Here is an 18,217-nt window from a genome sequence, read left to right on the forward strand (position 1 = left end):
CAACTTTATGCAGATTGAGAGGACAACCATTTCTACAATTGCAATCAGATTGCAATCTGATGGCAGAAAACGCATGTTAACGCCAGGTGTAAATGGCCTCAAAGTTTCTACATAAATCACATGAACACATACATTTGAATAGCATTAAAATGATCAGATAAAACATTTGCACACAGACAGCCTGTTTTCAATAGATTTCACCATAGCTTTAAAAGCTTCAGGGTTACTAAGCTATGAAGTTTCAGATCAGACTGTAGATCGTTCCATGCAGTGGGTGCAGAAAATCTAAAAGCTTTCTTCCCTAGTTCAGTTCGGACTTTGGGAACAGAGAATGGCAGTGTGTCCTGAGAACGGAGGTTGTAATTGCCACATTTCATGCTTAAGAGAGACGACAAGTAGGAACATTGCCAAGAATGGCTTTATAAATTAAAACATAGAAATGACTGTACATACTGTAAAGCAGGCCAATTCACTTTTGAGTATAATACACAAGAGATCCACAGTTTGTAATGAACCCCAGAGCCCCATGGCCATGATACACACTGTCCAGCAGGTAGAGACACTGAGCAGAGGCATTCATATACAACACATCACCATAGTCAATAACAGGTAGAAAGGTCGACTCAACCAGTTTCCGCTTCACACAAAAAGAAAAGCAAGACTTGTCTCTAAAGTAAAATCCTAATAAAAGTGTCAGCTTCTTTGAAACATACTGAATATGCGCCTTAAAAGACAAGTGGTCATCAATTAAAAACCCATGGTACTTAAAAGTAGATACCAACTCCAATTGTTGACCATTTCGGGTAACAATATTATCAGACAATGCTGATCTTACCATTTCAGAAGTAGTAAAGAACACAAGTTTGGTTTTGTCTGCATTTAGGACAAGCTGCAGTTTACAAAGCTGTTCTTGTACTCTATCCAAATACATATTCAATTAGTTCTACTGTATGTGGAACCGTTTTATAACCAACAAGCAGTAAGGAGAGGTTCAAGTGGCTCTGCTAATGATTCTATAAAACAGTGGTTTTCAAACGTTTTCATGGCAAGGACCCCTAGCTGACACAAATTAGACCACAGACCCCATTTGATAAGATTTTGTCCCAGGGTCCCCCATCTGGTTATGTTAGCTTTTGTGATGACCCTCCTACTCTCCTGGCCCTGTCTTGCAGGAGCCCGGTGTTGGGCCCTCATTTGTTACAAGGCTCAAGGAAGTAACAACAGTCAGGGGAGTCATCCACCAAAGTAAAAGTTAAAACAATAATTTATTTAACTAAAAATAAGGGGAAATAGAGTAGACAACAAGTAGACAACACAAACTACATTAAGCAAACAAACAGAACAAAAGGTGCATCGGTGAGGAGGGAGAGAGACTGAATAGTGTATGAAACCCATGACCAAAATAGTCATACATTCTGTCATTGTGTTACTTATGGTTGGAATTGTAGTGAAAATAAATTATTACACTTTTTGCTGGGGACCACCTGGAACCCCCTGGAGGACCTCTGGGGGTCCCTGGGCCCAACTTTGAGAACCACTGCAATAAAGCCCACTGTCACTGCCTGTCACTAGGTAGGCTACTCATCTGATGTAAACTATGTCACTAGTTAGTTTACCTATGTCACTAGGTAGGCTCCTCATCTGATGTAAACTATGTCACTAGGTGGGCTACTCATCTGATGTAAACTATGTCACTAGGTAGGCTACTTATCGGATCTAAAACTATGTCACTAGGTAGGCTACTCATCTGATATAAACGATGTCACTAGGTAGGCTACTCATCTGATATAAATGATGTCACTAGGTAGCCTACTTATCTGATCTAAAACTATGTCACTAGGTAGGCTACTTATCTGATCTAAAACTATGTCACTAGGTAGGCTACTTATCTGATCTAAAACTATGTCACTAGGTAGGCTACTCATCTGATCTAAACTATGTCACTACTAGGTAGTGACATAGTTATCGAAATCTGACTTCAAACCATTTTTCTCTCTTTTTTCAATTTCCATCCCCTTGCACAAACAGAACATTCAATCCAAATCAACTGTCTTATGTAGCCTACACTTTGTTGTTTGATAAATAAGATAATATCACAGACGCCCCACACACAGCTACACCTAATTATATGAATAGTACCCTTTGACCCCACATACAAATAGGACGAATCAGCGTGACATCACGACCACCCAGAAATGCGGAACCACAGCAGTTAATTAGTACGAGTTGTGCAAAACAAACGTTAATATCTCAAAAACTATACATCACATCATCGCTTCTATTTTGACAATCTGAGTGAGAGCAGAAGTAGCTCAAGGGTCTGATGTATAATATATGTATGTCATGTTAAAGTTGTGTGAACTGTTTCAGTTTTTAAAATGAAGCTAATTGAGTAAAAAGCACAGCCTGCTAGAGTGAGACACTCAAGGCTGGCTCCATGGGGTCCCATAAAGTAAGCCATTTGTTTACCAACACTGATCCCTCGTATTCACACACTGAGCTCTCTAATGTTAGGAAGGGAACATACATCCATTTCTGTCTCTTTTGTTTTGTATGACATGCAGTTTTAAAACATATCTTTGGACACATTTACCATTTGTGTTATTTTTATGCGATTTTATGGCGATAGCCAAGGTTCGTTAACGCAATATCTGAGGAACGCCTTGACGGAATTTCATCAAATTTGCCTTAAACATCTACTTAGACTCAAGGATGATCTGATTAGATTTTGGTGGTCAAAGGTCAAAGGTCAAGGTCACTGTGACCTCTCGAACGCCATTTTCAAGCTTGTTAACGCGATATCTCAGGAATGCCTTGGCGGAATTTCATCAAATTTGCCTCAAACATCGACTTGGACTCAAGGATGAACTGATTAGATGTTGGTGGTCAAAGGTCAAAGGTCAAGGTCACTGTGACCTCTCGAACACCATTTTATTTATTATGCAAGATTTGCTGAAACTGTGTTGAACAGAAACCACAAGCAGCCACTTGTTCATTCATTGTTCACAGGCGCCATCTCTTGGTTAAAACCTGTATCTGCATGAACTCAAGGCTGGAGTGAAGCTGTTTGCTCTGGCATGAAGAGGACATGAAACAGTTGATCATATAACTCATTTGCATTTCACCTTAGACAAGACAGGACACTGCTTTCAACTCTGAAATGTATTGCTAGAAAGATGATTAACATTTCAGCTTTTCGCCAACTAGGGTGCTGCTGTCATCAGAGATGTATTACCGAACGGGCCTACCGGGCCCAGGCCCAGAGGGGGGGGGCCCAAGAGCTCAGGGGGCCCATAACACACCGACTGAGGTGCCCTTGAGCAAGGCCGTTAACCCCAACCGCTCCAGTGGAGCTGCTCAGTGACCAGCAGATGTGAACAGTGCGCTCGTGAAAAAGAGAGCATTGCTCTCAGTGAGACTCCCCTGAATAAAGCTTAAAATAATAATAATAATAATAAGCATCATCATCATCATCATCATCATAATAATAATACCGAGCCTCTTTGCAGAGCCACCCTGTATCTTGCCCCTCCTGCCTGGGCCTGGGATGAAATGATCCCTTAGCGCCCCAACCCTTTATTTTTGACAAAATGTTATGTTTATGGAGAATTGGAGGGATATTGTGCTTTTGGCTTTAATTGAGTGTACCTGCACTTTTTTGTTATTGTGCTGTTGGCTTTGAGTGTTCAGGTGGCTGTGCTGTAAATCCTAATGAGATGCAGGTGAATGTATGTCGTAACCAGATTAACACAGTGTGCTGCCCTAGGGTGACGTCACTTGACGTGCCCTCCTTGTGAAATTTAGCATAGATTGACTTGAGCCTACAAATGCTATTTTAGGCTTTACACAGAAATACTGTATTAAATTTGAATGCAACTCTTATCAAAGAAATCTTGCCAAAAATGTAATTGCATTGTTTCCATCGTAATTGTTCAAAGGCCTGAATGAAGACTAAATGCCAAACCATACAGAGCATGACTTAAAACAAACATTACACAGAGATCTAATGCAACTTCAGCACCACAGACAAGGAAAGCTCCATACCACCAAAGGCAACCTCAAAACCTGTAGCAAGCAGTCACTTCAGGTGAGATGATGTGACAGTGGGACCTGCAGAAGGTGAAAGCAGCAGCACATTGAGACAATGGGCTGAACCTGGACTTTAGTCCAGACCAGCCCACCACAATCAGCTGGACACCAACCATCCTTGTTGATTATTTCACAACACAATCGGTCATCTCCATTGCTCAGACTAAACTGTGCACTGCTTGCCCATTGGGTGGGCCTCGCATTTTAAAGCACTGTGATTGGCTCAAAGGTCCGAACACTGCCAACCGGAAAAGTTGATGTAAAAACTAACCAGCTCAGTTGTTTTAAGCCACCAAATTCTTACTTCTCTGTAATTAATATTTTCAGACCATCATCAGATAGCACGGTCAACTGAATATATTGCAATGCATCCATTATTATGGTTGCTGTTGTTATAAGCATTACAAACCGCACGTCCAATTCAAAGAGAAAACTTTTCAAGAAGCATCAATTCGACCAGTTTCGACTCTTTTAAGTAGTGAAAACAATCTCTCACCCTTAGTCTACAGTTAGTGACAGGGTGAGAGACAGAAATCATTGTGAAGATCTCTCACCCACAGTTACCAGGCAGGGTTAAGAAAAGCCTGACTGTGGTGAGCACACTTGGGGAAGTAGTTTTCAGCCTACCCTTTCTTAGCAGTTCCTCTGGTGAACATGTTTTCTCTCACCACACAAAATGCTTGAACTGGATATTCAAATGTAATGGAGGGGGGTGGGGGGGGGGGGGCACCTACACACCAATCACGAGTCAATACTAATTATTTTAGTATTGAAGATGAATTTTGGCCGTGGAGTAGGCCTAATATATAAAGAAAATATGACAAAGCTTATAAAGAATTGAATTTGAATGTGTGGTGCGCCCCAACGAGGCAAATTGGCTGGTGTCCCCGGGTACTCGCCCGATGCGCTATATGGATAAACCTGGCCCAGAGTCTTAAGTTATTATTCTGGCCTTAATTGTGCGCATGTGCGCTGTGAGGGGGGGGGGGGGGGGGGGGCGGGGGGGGGGGCGGCTTTATGTATCCAAGCCCAGGGGCCTGTCATGTCATAATCCACCTATGGCTGTCACCAGGTTGACTGTAAGGATTTTGAATGTTTTGATGACTCAAACCAACCACAATCCAAGTCAGAAACACTACAGCAGGGATACTCAACTTGCTTTGCCCGGGGGCCACTTTCGTGAAATGATAGAAGGCCAGGGGCCAGTTAATAAACAATCTAACTAACTATCCGGTGTGCACAACATTGTCAGACTAAACTCCGGCTGACACCCCAAAAACCTACAATCCGCTACAGAAAAATGTATATTGTTTAAGTTAGTTAGGTTAAGTTAGTACATACATAAGTGCCTGGGTAGCGAGCAGACGGCGGTATTTGACAATTTAGCAGCTAAATCATAGATTATTGAAAGATATTCCATATTCCAGAATGAAATGCTATAACAGAAGTGGAGTATTGGCCAGAATTACATGAACATTTGGACACTTATTCAGCGGGTATCTTGCATGTTGCGTTCAGGTGCACTGTAAAAAAGAAAAGAAAAAAAAAGAAAATGCAATTCCATCGCGGGCCACACAGGGGGCGCCCGCGGGGCTGCAAGTTGAGTATCACTGCACTACAGCATATGCTGTGAGCGAGTTAGAATTCAAAGTCCTTACTACCACCACTTAACTAGCCTGTACTGTAGGTAGGCTACTGTACTCTACTGTAGCTACTGTACAGTCAACTTATAGTGACATCATCCACGGACCCCCATTTGATCAGATTTTGTCCCAGCCCAGGATCCCCCATCTGATAAGATTTTTGCTTTTAGTTGTTTCATTACAGAAAGTGTATGAAACCCATGACCAAAATAGTTATCGCCTACATTCTGTTACTGCTGGGGACCCCCAGGGGGCCTCAAGGACTCCTGGGGGTCACCGGACCCCACTGAGAACCAATCTGATCTAAACCACGCCCCCTGACCCCTCTTTTCCATGGAAACTCGGGCGACAGGCAGCTGTTGATTGGTAGGAATGATTCCTTCAATAAAGCACGTGTTCGGCCAGGCTTGAAATATCTAAAAGTCCTTCTTTGTTCGCCTTTCGCGCTTCATCACCGCAACGTGAACTCCCCAAACACCGTGTAGCTTGTGTTGCACTTCAGCTTCACCATGGTTGATACATTTGTTGGAACCTGGAAGATGACCGCCAGTGACAACTTCGATGAATACATGAAGGCAATTGGTGAGAAGAACACGTTTCATACTAATTGAATGATTGTAGTTGTAAGTAATGGCGTCCCATCTGTCATGGCAAGCTGTTTTACTCGAGCTATAGCTGTACACTTGTTCCATCAATTCAAGCATCACATAAACCTGGGACGCACCCAGAGCGGAAAAGTGTCCTAATTTTCCCTGGTTGTGTTCAAGGTGTGGGCTTCGCCACTCGGCAGATGGGAAACATGGCAAAGCCGAACCTGCTGATCAGCGTGGATGATGCTGGCATGGTTTCCATGAAGTCTCAGAGCACATTCAAAACCACAGAGATCCAGTTCAAACTGAACGAGGAGTTCGACGAGACCACCGCAGATGACAGGAAGACCAAGGTGGGTTTAATATCCCGTGTTTTGTTTTTAAAATGTTGTCTTAAAGTCGATGTCGCATCTGTGCCTCTGACAGCTGACATGATTTTCAGACCCTCGTTACCCTGGACAATGGGAAGCTTGTTCAAAAACAGACGTGGGACGGAAAGACCACCACAGTGGAACGTGACATTCAAGATGGGAAACTGATAGCGGTGAGTCAAGCAAACAAATCATGTCCAGGGCCCAGTTGCACAAAGCACCTTAGGTTAAGATTTCCCATAGGGTCAGAGTTAAAGTGTCCATAAAATAGAATCGGCTGCACAAAACACCCTTAAATCTTGTGCTTTAATATGTTTTCCTTCAAATGTTTAACCTTATGGAGAAGATTTAAGGGTGTGTATGTGTGTGTGTGTATGTGTATATATATATATATATATATAGCAGGGGTGAGATGTGTAAATCATATTGAAAACCAGACAAAAATCTTAAAACATTTCAAGGCCTGGAAAAAATATGTATTTTTTTTTAAATAAAAAATGTGTAGGAAGCCTGTGCAGTAGTAGTATAGCGGCTTTAATTTTGCATGAAATGTTTTCAGTTGCATGTGTATTGGTGGTCAAATCTATTACGCATTCCTTAGCAACCTAAATGGATTGGACTTTGCATCTGAAGCAAGATTGATCATTTCTAAATGGACCCTAGTTTATTTCTTGTTGCAGTGTTTGCCAATAGTTGACGGGAAATAAACTAGGGTCCAAACGGTTTCCTAGCAACAGGATTCCAGTGAAACCATCGATCAAATATGCATGCACTGATTTGAGAATACACTTCTAACATTCACCATTGTCTCTGCAGAAATGTGTCATGGATGATGTTGTTGCTGTGAGGACCTATGAGAGGGAGCCATAATTCCTGCTTGTCTGTTCACTGTCATCAAATTGGTTGAACATGGATATCTGTTCAGTACCTACAAATATCTGTTTAGTACCTACCACTACACAATGCACTGACAAATTTCAATAAAGTCAGATGATCTGTCACATTTTGTCTGAGTAATTTATCAAGGGGAAATCACTAGTCTCTCCCCCCCCCCCATTAGTGTGAATATTCGTTTATGGGTTTATGAATCATGCTATTTGCTTTTGCCATTTACTCTCATCAGTCAGTCAACCCCCCACTGTTGCTCAACTTTTCAGTAGGTTGTTTAGCATTTTTGCACATCTAGTTTTTTTGGGGGGGGGAGGGTGTTGCATTGGTGAATGCACCTGATGTGGGGCAACTATTGTTTCAACTTTAAGCTTAGCTTTCAACTTCCTTTCCAACAGCACGACAACATGCACAGTTTGTATGCATTTATGTAACAGTCTAGACTTGCCAAAACTAATATTGGAAGCCAGACTAATCTGTCCACTCGGGTCATAGGTCACTAGGAGCTGACAAGACCTTTCCTGTCTCTAGCAAATGAGAACGCTGACCTGACATCCCCTTCTGTCCTCCTCAGCACAGCAGACATGTGATCACTAAATCCTCAGGAGTGTACTGAATGGAACCGAGAAGGAACCCTAATACCTCCGGATTATTAGTATTTACTTTATAGCCATATTGGAGTAGCTGTGACATGATTTTGTATACCATGGCTAGTTTGCCAATTATCTGCTCTGGCAATTGCGTTATAAGCAAACATTTTTACTACATATTATGGCAGGCAATCGTTGCAGCCACTGAGCAGTACGAAGTCATGCTTATAATCTCTGAGCTATTGGAAACAGACGGGGGTTTACAAAAGCCTTTTGTTTGACACAAAGGAAAGCAACATGTCCTGTATGAGAGCACCCTTGTATGACAAAGATGTGAGTGAATGGGAGGTTGAAAGGCCAAATCCCTGCTTGGGGTTTAGGGCAGTGACCTCTCATTTTGGTGCCAGGCCTCCTGTCTTGGATGCACAGACTGAGTTCAAGCAAGTGCACATAATTAGTTTTAATTAGGGTTCTTTGGGGCAGTAGGTTGAGGCCCAAATTCTCCAAAAGATTTCCAGGCTTTAGTGACTGATTGTGACCCCGGGTGGTGTTCAGACAACAATGAGTTCCGCCTAATGAAAAGATGGTTGGTTTTCTTGAGTGGCACATTATATAAGAGCACGGCACAATGCCTCAATGTATTTCTTTTTTTACCTGCAACTATTTCATGAAAATAGGTTTTAGGTCAGCTATTGTGCATACTGGGTTGGAGGACATGTAGGAAATGTGAAAGATCTATGCATTTTCTTCTAGTATATTTGCAATCCTGCACAAATGTGTTAACTGCACTGTGGTGCTTCAGATGAAATTTGAAAATCTCAAAAGGCTATTGGGTTATGTAGGTACAAACATACAGTAACCGATATTAGAGGTTTATGCCGCTTCTGAACTCATTGTTATAGGCCTACTTGAATACCCTATTGTTTGGAATTAATCTTACTTGGGGTAGTTTGTGGGAGTGCAGGCATAGAGTCCTTTGAAAAGCTTTTACCCCCCCAACCCTAACTCCTCCCTCCTTCCTTTGAGGCACATTCATACCATGAGCTAAGTTCTTAGACTGACATACTGTACATTGCTGTTTAAGAAGTACTTTAAAGCTGCTTTGTTCTAGAGTCAAAGGACAATCGTGCACATTAGCCTATTGTACAAAAATACTTGGAACATTATGGGGAACACAGGTTATAGTGATCTAGTTGCAGCTGGCGTCTCATTCAGTCAAAGAGGTCCAAAAGAAACGAGAGGGGGGGGGGGGGGTCACGTGTTTTAAGGCTTTACAACTACAACTGCGTTTGAATTATTAAAATGTCACTGTGAATTTGAGGACCCCAACATCGCTGCAGTCGCGATCTTGTAGCAATGCTTCCTCCTAGTGGTTCATTGTTGAAATAGCAGGACGAGTGTGGACTGTACCACCATGTATCATAACGAAGGGGGTAGGGTTTTGTCTATGGCTAAATTAGTTGTTTTGAATATTTGCTATATCTACCAAACAACCATTGAATAATCAATAAGAAAATACATATTTTGCACATACGTTATATCTGTCTCATGTCTATGTCTGTCTCAAATATTGTATCTTTGCTCTCTCTGCTGGCAAATGAACAAACCCGGGGTGCATCACGTGACACCATCAGCAAACATGGCGGACGATGAAAACACAAACATGATGGAAGTCGATCAGGAAAATACGCCTGCTGCTACTATTAAATTCACGCCACTAACGGGCAGCGTTACCCGATCCTCAGGCCGTGCAGACAGCACAGACGAAAAGAAGGACGTCGGTGAAAAGCGCATCACCGCGGAATACTGCGACAAGCTGCAGGCGTGGATGTGGCAGTACTACACGGGCTATGTCCACTGGCAGAGCTGGCTTGCAGTGTCTGCTGTGTCTAACCCGTATTATTTACCGCAGTCTGCTAGTTTCGACGCGCAGAACTGGTACAACAACCCGTTTGGCCTGCCGCTGTCGCCGTACCCACCTCTCGCCCCCGGTGCTGCGGGCAGCCAAGCAGGTGACGCGGCGGGCGGCACCGTGCCCGCAGCCGGGCACACGCAGCAGCAGCAGCCTCAGGAGAACGGGAATGCACTGAGGCCAGGTAAACCCCACCCTACAGTTAGACATTATCACCTTCATATCTTCTGTTTTATCTGTGTGACTAATTCTGTCCTGCACCCCACCCCAGGTCGAGAGTACAGCATCCCTTCACCTTTCCAAAGACTCCTAGCTGAAATGGTCGATTTCTTCATATTGTTTTTCATTAAGGCAACCATAATCATTAGTATTATGCACCTGAGTGGAATGAAGTGAGTCTGTTTTTGCATTGCAATTATTTGTAGTAGCATTTAAGCATGTCCTCCTAGCCCCATATGTTCTCTGTTCCTCTGTGATCCACTCTGAATCAGCGTCACACAGCATTCCATAAGGAAATTGGGGGGGGGGGGGGGGTGTTGAGCGTTTAAAACGCTCTCCTATCCGACGTCCGATGGCAGATCCAAAGATATAATAATCCCCCAGTAATATAGGCGGGGCTGTTAAAATGATATTCCTGCATTGAACAACCGTTTAAAAGCAGTCTTTCCACAGCCTGTGCCGAATTTACAGCAGGTTCAGGTGTGTTTGATCATGGTGCACCACTTGCACGTGGAGAGCAAACAACATTGCAGACACACGGATATGGCGGCTCAGTGATCAAATCCAGCACACCTGGGAAGCAAAACTCAAACTCCCAAGTTTCCTGTCGGGACTGGGACACTTCTCCTCTCCTCTCCTAAAGACGCATAGGAGAGCGTTTTAAATGCTCGACCCCCCCCCCAATTTCCTTATGGAATGCTGTGTGACCCTGATTGGATCACAGAGGAACATATGTGGCTAGGCATGTCTTATGCACATGAACAATACCAACTCGACATCTGATGAACTCACCCAAATGTTTTACCTTTCGCTTTTCAGCGACATTTCCAAGTTTGCCATGCATTTCATTGTGGAGGAAATAGACGAGGACACGTCGATGGAGGAGCTACAGAAAATGATGCTCGTTGCCCTCGTTTACCGGATACTGGTGTGTTTTTACGAGGTGAGATCAGTACGCAGCATGCAAGTGAAGTGAGAGTCAAGTTGTTTGCTTCTCTTTGTGAGTTCTGGAAATGTTCCCAGGCAGTTAAGTGATAACTCCACATGTCCTGTGCTGTGCCTGCCTCCATATAGATAGTGTGTATTTGGGGAGCGGGAGGAGCCACTCCAGGGAAGTTTCTCATCGGACTCAGGGTCGTTACATGTGACTCATCGGTCCTGGTTCAGCCTAACAGAGTGCTTGTAGCGCCAGCAACTAATGTCTCTCTCTCCGCGTGAGTACTTGATTTTAAATGTCATCTTTCCACATTCTTATTAAATGTAAAGTTTTACTGTCCGCTAGTCGGACTCAATGGAAGTAGCCTGCGGGTATAAGTTCTGCCATTGGTGCTGTCCATTTCATTTTTTTTGGATACAATTTTTATTTATTTACATTTTCAAAAACCACAAACATCTACAAAAACATATACATATACACATATAGATTCATTCAGAACGTATTCCCCCTCCCCGCAGGACCCCCCCTCCCCCCACCGACAAAAATATCAGTTTGCAGTATTACATGTGTTTTCAGCATTTACAAAACTCAATCATCACAGAACTTATTTAAACAGATCACATCGACATAGGCAGAATTAACAAACACGCAGTCCCCACCACAAAGCAAAGAAAAGACAAACGCAACCTAGCTGTCATGGTGATGTCCATGGCTTAAATAAATGCAGTCCATGCCATCATATTTTCTTCTTTTTTTTCCAATATGTTTATTGTCATTTTTTTCTTTATACACAACATACATTGACAATACAACTTAAAAGACCAGACATTTTACAACATACACACACACACACACACACACACACACACACACACACACACACACACAATCAACCTGCAACAATTCAAACTAAATACCGATAAAACAAATCAAACACTTCCTCCATATTGCTCACACTTTTTTTTTTTTTTTTTTTTTTAAACAAACTTTCAGGCAAGACCTCCGCCTCCATCTCTCATGAAACGCATGTATGGCTCCCAGAGCTGAGCAAAATCTTTCCCTTTGCCCTTAGCAATGTACGTTAGCCTTTCCAGGCCAATACATTCAGAAAGTTCCCGTTTCCACATTTTTAGTGATGGCGCATCCATATTTTTCCAGCAAAGTGCAATAGCTCTTCTGGCTTGAAGAAGTCCAAAGTCCAGTAGTTTAGCTTGTTTTGTTGTTTGCACAAAGTCTCCCGGATAGATACCAAGCACACAGAGTTTGACATTAAGAGGAACCTTAGTATCAAAGATCTTTGACAAACAATTTATGACACTCTTCCAGAAGTTTTGAATCTTTGAACATCCCCATAGACAATGAATTAAAGTACCTTTTTCTTCCAAACATTTAGTACAGACATCAGGAATGTTAGCAGACATGTGGTGAAGTTTGACCGGAGTTATGTACACCCTCATTAACCATTTATATTGAAGTCATTTAAACCTTGTGTTTATTGTTTGCTTTTGTGCTTTTAAACAAGCATCACACCAATCTTCCTCATCAATGTCTTCTTGTATGTCTGTTTTCCAAGCATTTAATTTATCTAGTGATGATTCAGTGCTATATTCAACCAACATGTTGTAATACCTAGAAACATGGCCTTTCCCTTCTAAATTCGCAATTGTCATCGCTTCAAGTGTTGATAAGGGTGGAATACATGTTATCTGTTCACATCTCGATGCCATGAAGCTTCTTAACTGTAAATATTTAAACAAATGCTTTTTAGGTATTTGGTATTTCTGACATAATTGATCAAAAGAAAGCAAAACATCTTTTACATACAGATCTTCAATTTTCTGAATACCCTCCATACTCCATAACTTAAATCCTCCATCCCTTCTACCAGGTTTAAATTGTTCATTGCCCCAAATAGGAGTATATTGTGATAGTACTGGCGTGTCACCTATATGTTTGTGTGCTGCACACCAAACCAAAATGTTGTTTTTAAGAAAAGGATTTTTTGTTTTTTTCCTCAATGTTTTAACATCCGAGGAGTACATACAACTTTGCCATCATATTTTCTACTTAAGCCTTAAGCGCCATGCATACGGGTCAGCGGCATCTCCATGACAGCCAAGTCCACAGCTGAAGATGCCCATTGCTCAAAAGGGAACGTGTGAGCGAGGAGCTTTCCATCTCTGGGCGACTTTTTTTTTTATGGCAGTAAGGCCTAGCAACAGCCAACGCCGCTGCCCCCCAAGGATAAATTCAACCCAGTAAATAAACAACAAGACAACAGGATAATGAGGAACAGCGACTCCCAGCACTACAGAGATCTTCCTGTCAAAACTTCTCTCCAAAATATAGAAACGACGACCATTCCTAGACCATGTGTATAAAGGTACCCGGGATTGCCAGGGGGCAGAATGCACAGTTGGGGCTTTGAGATAGTACAGGTACAGTATAGTCTGAGCGTAGTTTTAATGAATCATTTGGTGATTGGGGTTCCTGGAAGATGGAATGATATTAATCCACACCATATCCAAATTGATTATACTAGATCAGGGGTGCCCAAACTTTTTTGACCCAAGATCTACTTTTCAAGTAGCCAGCCTCCCGAGATCTACCAGTCCAGTTTCAACATCGCAAACGCACACACATCGATGCATCTTAAATCGATGCATCACTTTTTCCCCCAATACATGATTTATTTTTTCTCACTTTACAATACAATTGCATTGTATTATGATCCATAATTAAAATAAACAACTGCATGTACTTCCATTATATTTTATTTTATTATTAAAAAAAAAAAAAATCCCTTAATGCCATGCGATCTACCACACTACCTTCGCGATCGACCGGTCGATCGCGATCGACGTATTGGGCACCCCTGTACTAGATGAAATGGAAAGAACCCGACTCCAGCGGATATTGACTTGCAATGGTTTTTCTGCAGCCTTGGTGATGCAGGTGTAAAGACTAGAGAACAAGCCCTTAGTGTTCTTGGATGTGCAGATTTTGTGTATGAGATGGCTTTTTAATTCTTCACCCAAAGGGGGTGTCTGTCTGAACACAAAGCACTACCAAGTTGCAAATCAAAAAAAGTGCCGTCCATTTCAGACGGAGAGAGATCCCCTTCGGCTGTCGGTGTGTTTTCATACCTGCTGTCGCTACGTGAAACAATCAAAACAACCTGCGAGCTAACAACCTACACGTTGGAAATGGCCAGTTTTACATGCTATGCTCGACATCCGTTTTTTATACCTTTTTTACATCAAAAGTCCCACTAGTATGCATGTTTTTGTTACCCAGGAAAGCAGCAGGGGGTAGCAGCAGCAGCATCGCCTTTTAAACTTTTATATCGCACTCTCAACACACGTTTCTCCACCGCTGCAGGCTGTCTCTTCCCCCTCCCTTTTCCCTTCTTCTCTCATGGCTGTACAGATGCAGCTGTCCATCAGCAAAAACAAAATGGAAACTTCCGGGTAAAAATTTCAAACTAATGTGATTTAAACAAGTAAATAGCCTCACTGATGCACGTTGGACGATAAAAAGGTGTTTCACAAACAAAGCAGCAAACATTGTATCAAAATACTCGTTTTGATGTTAAGATTAAATAATAGTGAAGCTGTAAAGCATTACTTAAAATGTGAACAATGAGGGCTTTATTTTGAAAGAGCTAAAGCGGCCGACCTACTTACATTCTGGCTGACTTGACGCAGTCTATGCGCCTGGGGCTGGCTGGGCTGTGTGGGGTGCATTGCACCTCGCGCATGACGAGAGACACTTTTTTTTCTCTCGCCATATTCCATCAATGTAAAATTAACTGGAATGGAAAATAACGCGTTGGACCACTGCCAAGATTTATATCGCCGTGATGTGCAGAGCCGTCGCGTAAAAACCCACCTAACTTGCAGCGTCATTCTATCGGCTAAGAGACTGAAGAAAATGCCACTAGTTGTGGATATTAGTGGGATTTTTGGCTTTAGTGTTTTATTTGTCGCTTTCTTTTGCAGGGATTTGGCAATGTGGTTCCACCAAAACAAGTACCCACCTGATGCTATTTCGCAAGGCAGAGCATTCCCCCCTCCCTATACACCTTATGTAGAAGAGACAGTCTGGCTTGAGAGACTAACAGGAAGTGTAATCACAATCGGAAGTTCTGATTGTGTTTACACTTCCTGTGACTCATAAACCTAGTCTGACTCATATGTGAGTCAAACTAGGTTTGACCAGGTGGGCAGGTAAAACAGCCGGCGTTTTGAACAGGAAGTCGTGACACAATAGGTTGGGGCGATGTCTCGTCATAGACGCTGGGTTAGCTGGCTCAGCCTGGATGGGGGCGTGGTCAGGGTGGGGTAAATCCTCCCGTTCTATCCATTCAGCAAAGCTAGAATTTAGCTGATAGCCCAGCCCAGGCAGACACGATCATGGATTTAACCACCGCAGTAAACGCACATCTGAGCAGACGTCTTGTGTTCTGCTCTAGAACCCCCAAACCTGTAGTTTAGAGCCGCAGCACTGTCTTTTGGTGAGTCAGCCCATTGAGATATATGGGCGGTTTTACCCCACTCGCGCGCCACCCATATAACATTTTGTGGGCGTTGCCACACATGCTGACTGTCTCTATGGGTCAAGTGGGCGGGGCTACATAAGGTGAATATCAGAATGATAGGTTGAGCCAGACTAAGTGTGGAGATAGTCTGGCCAAGCGAGACTAACTGTCGGCTGTTCTGTCTCCCTCCACAGATCAACTGTGCGAGCCTTGAACAAGAACTTTTCCATTGCCTTCTTCTTCCCGGCTTTCATCACACTGCTGTTTTTCCAGCACAACAGGACTGTGTATGACATGGTGGCGGGCACTATCGTCGTCAAGCGCACTGGAGCCAGATGACCATTTAGAGCATCTTACACTAAGGCCAAGCAGGCACTGCTGCTGTGACGCGGGCATAGTCCTTCCTAAGTATCACGAGAACAAGAAATCACTCTGAACAGGAACATTAAGAAGGCTTCAGAGTTCATACATCAGTGTATATCTCTGTTCCCCAAAGCTGGGATTTCTTGTCTTCAGAACATATTATCCCATATGCTGCGTTGAGTTTGATCCTGTGCCAAATTGGTGTCTCTTCTTAGGAGAGGAAGTAATGGCAATGCCCGCTTTTAATCAGTCTGTTGTCTTTCATGAAATCAACACAAGATCTGCCTCTTCTCAAATACTCTTCCAGATTCAGAGTGAATGGCTTGTATCCCTCAGTATTTTAGTCACTAACCACACAGTCATTAGATATTATACCTACTGTATGGCCATATGAGAGAGTCATTTTGAGCGTCTCAGGCTCAAACGTTTGGTTTGGAGTGGCAGATCATGCTCTGTTGCTTTCAGCTACAGAAATACTGTGGTTAAAGGGCACATTTTAATGTATTAAATCTGTATTTAAAGCTTGACACAATTGCTCTTCCATTACTCTTGACTGCATGTTTGAATGAGAGAAGAGTAAATAAAAAGCAAATATTTTATTGTGATTTTTCACATTTATTAAGATGAAATGATACCACCACTAAATACCTACAAGTGTGACATGGCTGTCTTTTAGCACGACATGTCTTTGTCTTTTCTGTCTGCTATTTAATACTTTTTGAGTAAGGTATTTGCCACTGTTTTTCTGATATAATATTTTGAAATATTTTGATACAAATTAATTCTCCACTGTATGTTGTGAACTCAAACTATATGAATTAATTGATGTGTCATTAAATCTGCCTTACATTACTATGGCTGCATTTGTCAGTTTATATTGTAACAATGTTCAACACATTTCATTAATATTAAAAAGTAATAATGATCAAGGGAAAAGGCCACATCAAAGAGTGAGGCACAGTGTGAGAGATCGATCTTGCTTTTAATAGAACATGTATGTACGGTACTATATATATATATATATATATATATATATATATATATATATATATATATATATATATATATATGAAACTTAATTAAAAAGTCCTATGATAAAGTATAGCAATTGTTCAGTGAAGTTCCTACTTCTAGATGGTAACTTCCAGCACTTGTAGAACTTTCATTGGCAGACTTAAATTAAGTGGCATTCCACTTACATTGCTTTGGGACAAGATGAAATAAACTAATGGTACTTTTTAATCTAGTTATTCTTCACATGCTGTTATGAACAGCGGATGATGTCAAATTGGTATTGGTCTGATGCAGATTTGTAGACATGGTGCCCACATCCTTCTTAGTTACAGGAGTTTGGCTCCACCTGGTGCATATTCATTCCTCCTACAGCCATTACATCACTAGTTTTGGAGCCATTTCCACAGCGAGGAGATTTAATTAAAACAAAAGTCAGGATTCTGGGAATCACTGCACCAATTCCGTCCATGCTCCACCTCCAACAGACCATATCAGTGCTGAAGAGACTCCTCCCTGTCCCAAATCCCCCCCCACACACTCTTACCCAAACCTCTGCTTCATATATACCATCTATGGCTTTGACTCACTTTTCATTCTTCAAGCTGGACAAGACCTTTTCTGCATTTCAGCCTGCAACTAAATGATTGAGACTTGAGATGGCAACCTGACTGGCTTTTTAAAAATCTGATTAAATGTTAATCTCTGACTCTGTTATACTTATTCTCAGTGACATTCATTTTTGAAAGTATTTACTACTTGGAGTGATTCTCCCCTTAATATAACAGCCCTAGATGCAGATTCGTATGCAGGGTGACCTCAAGTAATTGAGTTTGGCTCCACCTAGTGTATGTTTATTGCCCCTACAGTCAATAGATGCCTTAAGAAAATCAGCTAAAATCAAAGAATAATATTGGAGCAATTTCCACAGAGGAGGAATTTAAACCAAATAAAAGCAGAGAGTCAGAATCGCTGCAGTGCACTCGGTTTTCAAACACATAAAACCTATTTTTCATTTAACACCTATGATAGGTTTACTGCAATTCAAAAGTATCATCGGAGAC

General features: G+C 42.1%; 2 protein-coding genes across 3 annotated transcripts; both read left to right on the plus strand.

Moving 5' to 3' along the window:
* Positions 1-6,187: 6,187 nt before the first annotated feature.
* fabp4b (fatty acid binding protein 4b) lies at positions 6,188-7,634 on the plus strand. The gene is made up of 4 exons (XM_083633648.1): positions 6,188-6,314; positions 6,500-6,675; positions 6,765-6,866; positions 7,510-7,634. Exons 1-4 carry the CDS (start codon positions 6,242-6,244, stop codon positions 7,561-7,563), a joined length of 405 nt encoding a protein of 134 aa, XP_083489774.1. The 5' UTR covers positions 6,188-6,241; the 3' UTR covers positions 7,564-7,634.
* A 2,194-nt stretch (positions 7,635-9,828) lies between these two features.
* On the plus strand, positions 9,829-16,945 carry LOC310781411 (protein FAM8A1-like). Of its 2 annotated transcripts, XM_083642035.1 has the most exons (5): positions 9,829-10,267; positions 10,355-10,475; positions 11,122-11,245; positions 11,377-11,516; positions 15,974-16,945. In XM_083642035.1, the coding sequence occupies exons 1-5, from the start codon at positions 9,835-9,837 to the stop codon at positions 16,116-16,118; spliced, it is 963 nt and encodes a 320-aa protein (XP_083498161.1). In that variant the 5' UTR covers positions 9,829-9,834; the 3' UTR covers positions 16,119-16,945. The 2 variants fall into 2 exon arrangements, with proteins under 2 accessions (XP_083498161.1, XP_083498162.1); XM_083642036.1 differs by lacking the exon at positions 11,377-11,516.
* The last annotated feature ends 1,272 nt before the right edge of the window (positions 16,946-18,217 follow it).

This window comes from Poromitra crassiceps (assembly GCF_964638095.1).
Source record: "Poromitra crassiceps genome assembly, chromosome: 1".
NCBI classification, from domain to species: Eukaryota; Metazoa; Chordata; class Actinopteri; order Beryciformes; family Melamphaidae; genus Poromitra; species Poromitra crassiceps.

Coding starts and splice junctions, on each gene's coding strand:
- fabp4b (XM_083633648.1), top strand. CDS start 6,242: ATGGTTGATACATTTGTTGGAACCTGGAAGATGACCGCCAGTGACAAC. Junction 6,676..6,764: donor CAGATGACAGGAAGACCAAG/GTGGGTTTAATA, acceptor CATGATTTTCAG/ACCCTCGTTACCCTGGACAA. Junction 6,867..7,509: donor AAGATGGGAAACTGATAGCG/GTGAGTCAAGCA, acceptor TTGTCTCTGCAG/AAATGTGTCATGGATGATGT.
- LOC310781411 (XM_083642035.1), top strand. CDS start 9,835: ATGATGGAAGTCGATCAGGAAAATACGCCTGCTGCTACTATTAAATTC. Junction 10,476..11,121: donor ATGCACCTGAGTGGAATGAA/GTGAGTCTGTTT, acceptor TTCGCTTTTCAG/CGACATTTCCAAGTTTGCCA. Junction 11,246..11,376: donor TACTGGTGTGTTTTTACGAG/GTGAGATCAGTA, acceptor GCCTCCATATAG/ATAGTGTGTATTTGGGGAGC.